General features: G+C 34.2%; 1 protein-coding gene across 29 annotated transcripts; it reads right to left on the bottom strand.

The window, feature by feature from the left end:
• Nucleotides 1-1,338: 1,338 nt before the first annotated feature.
• On the bottom strand, nt 1,339-5,428 carry LOC104788132 (citrate synthase 5, mitochondrial-like). Of its 29 annotated transcripts, XR_015557890.1 has the most exons (16): nt 4,744-5,428; nt 4,541-4,632; nt 4,332-4,382; nt 4,197-4,249; nt 4,069-4,103; nt 3,784-3,874; nt 3,556-3,680; nt 3,363-3,408; nt 3,216-3,266; nt 3,030-3,097; nt 2,836-2,950; nt 2,674-2,724; nt 2,355-2,447; nt 1,712-1,834; nt 1,545-1,577; nt 1,339-1,473 (listed from the first exon to the last, which is right to left on the bottom strand). XR_015557890.1 is itself a non-coding variant. In XM_087451274.1 (15 exons), exons 9-14 carry the CDS (start codon nt 3,231-3,233, stop codon nt 2,067-2,069), a joined length of 381 nt encoding a protein of 126 aa, XP_087307400.1. In that variant the 5' UTR covers nt 3,234-3,266; nt 3,363-3,408; nt 3,556-3,680; nt 3,784-3,874; nt 4,069-4,103; nt 4,197-4,249; nt 4,332-4,382; nt 4,541-4,632; nt 4,744-5,428; the 3' UTR covers nt 1,711-1,837; nt 2,030-2,066. The 29 variants fall into 29 exon arrangements, 24 of the variants coding, with proteins under 24 accessions (XP_087307400.1, XP_087307401.1, XP_087307402.1 ...); XR_015557891.1 differs by lacking the exon at nt 1,339-1,473 and having other exon boundaries at nt 1,544-1,577; XM_087451274.1 differs by lacking the exons at nt 1,339-1,473; nt 1,545-1,577 and adding an exon at nt 2,030-2,102 and having other exon boundaries at nt 1,711-1,837.
• Nucleotides 5,429-6,538: the final 1,110 nt, after the last annotated feature.

The following is a 6,538-nucleotide window of genomic DNA, read 5'->3' as shown; positions in this document are numbered from 1 at the left end:
TTAGCAGGAAGCAGATCATTGAAAAAGAAAGAAAACCAGTAATGTAAATACATATAAGATTAAACAATAAGGTAATTAAGTGTTCCCCGATTTTTTTTCTACACTGCATGCATACCTTCCCCGAGTTAGAACCATAGGGCATATGCAGTTTCGTGCTGTTGACATCTTTGAAACGATATGCCTCTCGTCATAAGGCTCAATGATAATGGAGTATCATGGGGGAGGTCCAAATTTGTTGCCCTACGGTTCATAGAATTAGAAAATGTGCCCAATAAATTGGTTGTGTGTCGTCAAACCAAATCACAACATACTTACCAGATAAGTCCCCTCTTGGTGCTAAACCCTCAACCAGACTATATTTAGGTTGCAGTCTTTCTTAAAATTCCATAAGAAAACCAAAGAGAAAAATGCAATTAGTAATTAGAGTGAGCAGACACACAGATGCCATTCAGAAACAATCAGGAAATTCAATTGATAAAACAGATTCATTAAGCTACTATGAGTTTGTTCTAGAGTGATGATAATCTTTGATGGATGGAGGGTATTTACCTTGAATTCTGGCAATAACCGGCTCACCTGTTTTGATTTTAGCATCATCTAGCTTTTACTGTTGAAGTATGAAGAAAATAAAAAAGAATTAGAATAGCCCCTTTCATATAAAACTAAACTAGAATAAAGAGTGATAAAGAACCTGGGCATCTGCGGTCTTGTCGTTGTTGACCTCTGGCATGGATTCTCTGAACTTTTGTTTTTACCTGAGGCTTGATTTGTGAAGAAGAAATAGTTCCAAAACGGGTCTTTTATCCTTCAAACAATGTTAAGAATGATTAAAGGAAGTAGTTGGACCTTTTAAACAGAGAGTTGAATCAGAGAGTTAAAATTGTTTATTACCTGTGGAAGGCACTTGTTGGGATGAGGCAAGGACAAGTCTCTGCTGCTTATTTGAAACTTCTTCATCAATTCAGTAATTCAAACATAAACCTGAAAAAAGAGATAACAAGAGCAGAGAAAGCCTAACAGAAAAGTTATACAAGCAACCGTGAAGCACAACGCACCTTTATGTTCTCTCTGGAGTGTGCTTAGTGACTGAAAGGCCTACAGGACCGTCTTGTCTTGTGGAGTAGAGTTGTTGGTTGTTGATCCACAATTCTAGCATAATTTCCAATAGGCTCCATTGAATATTATTGGTGGAGAAAAAAAATAAATTCGAAACAGAACAAAATAAAGAAATACAGAGGACTTTGAGATTACTTACATAGTGATGAGGAGGACAGAGTTTCGGTTGCAGTAAGATATGGAGTGAATCATTCTGATTTTGTAACAATTTGGCTCACCTGTCTAGCTTTTACCTATGGCAGATGTGGTGAGACTTGTTTGTGGTGTAGGCAAAATCTGCAACTATGGAGTGAAGAGCTTGCTGATTTTGAAACAATAATCCGCTCCTGCCTTGATTTTCAAAACGACTCTTTTATCCTGCAAAGAGTAAGAATGATTAAAAGCAGTTGGACCTTAAAAATATAGTGATGGATAAAGTGAAACAAAACCTTCAGCCGTATTGTTTTTCATCGTTGTTGGGTCTATAAAAAGCCATCGATGGAAAAGAAGAAAAAAAATATTTGTTGCGTCAAGTTCATATAATTAGAATATGTGCCCAATGAATTCGTAGTGTGTCTTTCAAAGCCATCGATCACATTCTGACAAACGTACTTACCAGATAAGCCCCCTCTTAATGCTAAACCCTCCACCAGCCGGTTGTACTTAGCTTGCAATCTTCCCTTCAGTTCGTTGAGAAAATGCAGACACATAAAAAGTAGATCCTCTTCTTAGTTCTTACCTACTTAAAATTCCATAAGAAAACCAAAGAGAGAGAAAAATGCAATTAGCAATTAGGGAGAGCAGACACCTAGATGGCATTCAAAAACAATCAAGAAATTCAATTGAAACAGAAAAGACACTTTTTCATCAATGTTTACTGTAATTAGGCGTGGCAGGAAAGAGAAAAGTAAGGAGTAACAATCAGATGGCATACCTATCGATTTTCTTGACTTATCTTATTAAGATTATGATTAGCTCATGCAAGTGTAACTCTCCTCAAACTGACGCTGAGTGCTTCAATTGATAAAACAGATTCATTAAGCTATTATGAGTCAGTTCTAAAGTGATGATAATCTATGATGGATATTGGGTATTTTCCTTTAAAATTTATGGCAGATGTTGAGTAACTTGTTTGTGGTGGAGGCAATAGCTGGAGCTATGGAGTGAAGAGCTTGCTGATTTTAAAGCAATATAATTGGCTCTCACCTTTTAGCTGTTGAAGAATGAAAAAAGAAGAAAAAGCATTAAAATAGCCTTACATATGCGATCTTGTTCTTGTTGACCTCTGCATCGATCCTCGGAAATGGTTTATTTTCCTGAGGCTTGCATGGTATAGAAGTGGCGCTTATATCCTGCAAAACAATAAGAATGATTAAAAGCAGTTGGACCTTTTAAACACATAGTGATGGAAAAATTGAAGCAACAACAAAACCAAAAAATCTCATTCTCACTTATTGTTATTGACTTGCCGTATAAAACTCAGTCTCACTTATCATAGTGACAGAGTTTTTGCTAAGCTTTGATGAGACATGAAACTAGAGGTCACAAAAACACAGAGCATAGACATGAACTACAAACCTGGCACAGCCGCACGATGAGCCAACTCTTTTGAGTCTTGACAGTTGGCACCTAAATAGAAAAGAGAAAGAACAACACATTAGGATCACATAATAAGGGAGACAATATTGTATGATACATTCCGTGACCATATATGTATAAAAATGTTAAAGATAAGCCAACCTTTCCATTTAACAGAAGCCACTGAAGACCCTCAGGGAAGGGCTCTTCTCCAGATAGAGCTGAAGGTAACACTTTCTGGCGTTCAGAAATCAAACATGCCCCTAAAGCGTATTCCCTGTAATGAAAGATAAGATCATTACAAACTAAAGATACTGACCAGAGGAGTTATATATACAAACAAAAGTATAGCATACCTCAAGTGCAATAAGCAATGAGGTTTCTCAGAGTACATCCAGTCACCTCTCTCAGTCCACCAAAGTACCTTCACAAATACAACATTAAAAAAACACATACGTTAACTGAAAGGATTTAACCACTTAAAGCAAAGAAAAGGATTTCGAGAGATCACTTACACAGATGAAGAAAAAAATTTACTTAACTGTTGCATGTTGGGTCATAACGCATAAGCATCATCATCATCTCCAAACCTGCGAAGAAAATAAACCCAATACATGTAACTCACTTTGTGACAAGGAATACGTAATTGAAAACAATATAACTGTTGAAGAATTTTTTTAACTTAACTGTTGCATGTTGGGTTATAACGCATATGCATCATCATCATCTCCAAACCTGAGAAGAAAATAAACCCAATATATGTAATAATTCTCCATCATCAAAAGAAGCAACAACAAAATCAAAGTTTCAGTCTTGATCCCACACACTAAATATATTGTACAATAAAGAAACAAATACAATTTAAGGCAAAATCCAACTCACCTTGTGACAAGGAAGACTTAATTGATTGTTCCGGGGAGGGGGACTGTCAAAGATTAGAAGAATCATATTGCCCGATTGCGTTATTATATGCTTGTTGTTCTGAATCTTCTTCACTCTCTTCAAACCTGTTTCAAAAGAAAGAAATTCATCAATAGAAAGAAAAATACAAACTTTAAATCTTTCAGGAATTGTAAGGCAGAAGAAGATTTTATCTCATAAGAACATCACCCTTTGACTTATGAACAGCACCCTTCCCATATGCCTTCTTAAACTCACTTTGAACCTGAGAATTCAACAGTAGAGAAGAGAGCAATCCCACCTGAAGGCAGATTATCTATAGCTTTGTAAACATAATGAGAATAAATAAATAAACATGGACCAATCCAGTAGAGAATAAATAAACATGGACCAATCCAGTAGAGAAGAGAGCAATCCCACCTGAAGGCAGATTATCTATAGCTTTGTAAACATAATCTGCAATGTAAAGTTAGGCATAAGTAAGAGTTAAATTACCATCAACGAGACTCCTCGGAGATAAATCTTCAAACCTGTTTCAAAAGAAACAAACCCATCAATTAAAAAAAATACAAAGAAAAGGATTTAGAGAGATCACTTAAACAGATGAAGAAAAAGGATTTTACACTACTGTTGCCTGTTGGGTCATAATACACCATCGTCATCATCATCTTCAAACCTGCGAAGAAAATAAAACCTTATACAGATATCATCAATCTAAAGAAGCAACAACAAGACCAAAGTTTCAGTCTTTATCCCACTACTGTTGCTTGTTGGGTCATAATACATCATCGTCATCATCATCTTCAAACCTGCGAAGAAAATAAAACCTTATATAGATATCGTCAATCTAAAGAAGCAATAACGAGACCAAAGTTTCAGTCTTTATCCCACACACACACATCTGACATCTAAATAAATTGTTATTAAAAAAAAAAAAGAGGAAACTTTATAAGCAAATCCGACTCACTCTGTGACAAGGAAGACGTAATTGATTGATTAGGGTTAGACGAAGACCATCACTGTCTTCTTGAAACCATCCACGGACGAGACTCAAAAACACTTGTTGAAACCATCAAATCAGAAAAAGATACAAACTTTAATTCAAGACACAAATTTTTAAAAAACCCTAAAATCAAATCGAAGAAGAAGAAGAAGAAGAAAAAAAAAAACCTCTGCTTTGTTCATATACGTGTCGCCCTTACAAACACGGCTCTCTCTATATCTCTCTTCTCTGGTCTCGTCGCCCTTAAATCTCTTATCTTTGTCTCTCTCTCTCACACACAAAAGTACTTATCTCGACGAAGGAAGAGTGGATTCTCCCTTCTTTGGTCTCGTCGCCGCCATTAGAGAACTCTCTTTCTTTCTCTTTTTCTCTCTCTCTCTTTCTCTCTTTCTCTCTCTCTTTCTCTCTCTTTCTCTTTCTCTCTCTCTCTCTCTCTTTCTCTCGGAAGAAGAGCGTCTCTGAGTGTGGTGGAAGCAGAAACGTCTTCAGATTATAAATATAGAGGAGGACCCAAAGCCATTGGATGATGCAATTAGGATTTTACATCCAACGGTCGAAACTTATTAGCCGTTTTTTTTTTCTGTCAACCTTATTAGCCGTTATTAGAAGAAAAAAGAAAGAAATAGGAAATCAATTAGGAAATAACAATTACGCTTTTTCCTGTTTTCTTTTTAAGTCCGAAGATGTTAAAAAACAATTAAAACAAAAAGAAAATTAATGATAGATTTGGAAATATCTATCTCATTAATGCACAATCAACAACGTTTCTTCCTTTATATTTTATTTTTTCAGCTAAATGTTAAAAACAAAAACCAAAAACCAAAGAAAGACAAAAAAAAAAAAAAAAAAAAACACTTTTTTTTCCTTTTTCTTAAAATCACACTTTGCCAAATAAGTAAACTATCTGAGACACAAATTTTTGTAAACAAAATAAAAGCTTGTTTTAGAATGGATGTGAGTGATTATTACATTTGTATCATAAATTAAAATAGCTATACCACAAACTCAAAAAAAAAAATTAAAATCTGGCAAATAATAATATCCCTCTTTAAAATATGTTTACTTTATTTTAAATAATTAATATTTATTCTAAAATGATTTTTTTTTTTTTTGACAATAAAAAGATCAGTTCATATGAACCAATTAGAAGGAAAACTGTTTACATACAGAATAATATGCAGGGAATGGGTCAAATAAAGTATACTTTAAATTATACTCTTTACACCTCTGTTTTTTTTTAACTACTATATAATTAAAATATAAATTGAGGTAAAAAATAATAATTAAAATATAAACTTTTATATAACTATGAAATGTAATCTCGTTGCTTCAGATAAAGAAGAAAAGTAATCTCGGTGGTTCAACACATAGCCGGAGATAAATTGTTAGCTAAACCGGTTATTTACTAAATATAATTCCTTGAATATATAAACTCGATGGAAACGGTTTTACTTTTACCGATCTTCATTCTTCATTTGATTTTGTTTCTTAGCGTAAAATTGTTAATTCAACTAATAGGAGGATATGATAACGCTTAGTTTTTTTCTTCGTCTTCTTTTGGTGGTAGTTCCCGGTATGACTCGTATGTATGAGTTGTTATTTGTTAAAGGATTGGACAAAGCTCGTTAGTGCTCTTAACTCTTAAGAACAAAACTCCTTTGCTTACAGCTGACAAAAGAAGTCATGTTCTACTTCTCTGCAATGGCGGACACAACTTTTGCTAGTTGCTGCTAGCTAGTTGCTGCATTGATGAAGTTGGAGCTTTGCCGCTTTGCATATTAACGCTGAGTGTCTTGTTCATTACTTGTGTCCAGTGGCGGATCCAGAAATATAATTTAGGGAGGTCAAAATATAACTAAAAAGTTTATAATTTTAAAAAATAAAAAAGCTAAAAATATATTTTTCTTTTATTAAAAAAACTACAAATTAGGTTTACTATTTATAGAGTGAAGCAAATAAAAA

Source organism: Camelina sativa, chromosome 5 (genome assembly GCF_030686135.1).
Source record: "Camelina sativa cultivar CO46 ecotype springtype chromosome 5, ASM3068613v1".
In the NCBI taxonomy this organism is placed as follows: domain Eukaryota; kingdom Viridiplantae; phylum Streptophyta; class Magnoliopsida; order Brassicales; family Brassicaceae; genus Camelina; species Camelina sativa.
Note: the sequence above shows the minus strand (reverse complement) of the source record. Positions and strands in the feature narration are given on the sequence as shown.

What these genes read in the sequence shown, in the direction of transcription:
- LOC104788132 (XM_087451258.1), bottom strand. An exon ending in CATTGCTTATTGCACTTGAG is followed by an intron (nt 2,951 to 3,029) that starts GTATGCTATACT and finishes CTTTCATTACAG; the next exon opens with GGAATACGCTTTAGGGGCAT. An exon ending in TCATCGTGCGGCTGTGCCAG is followed by an intron (nt 2,448 to 2,673) that starts GTTTGTAGTTCA and finishes ATTGTTTTGCAG; the next exon opens with GATATAAGCGCCACTTCTAT.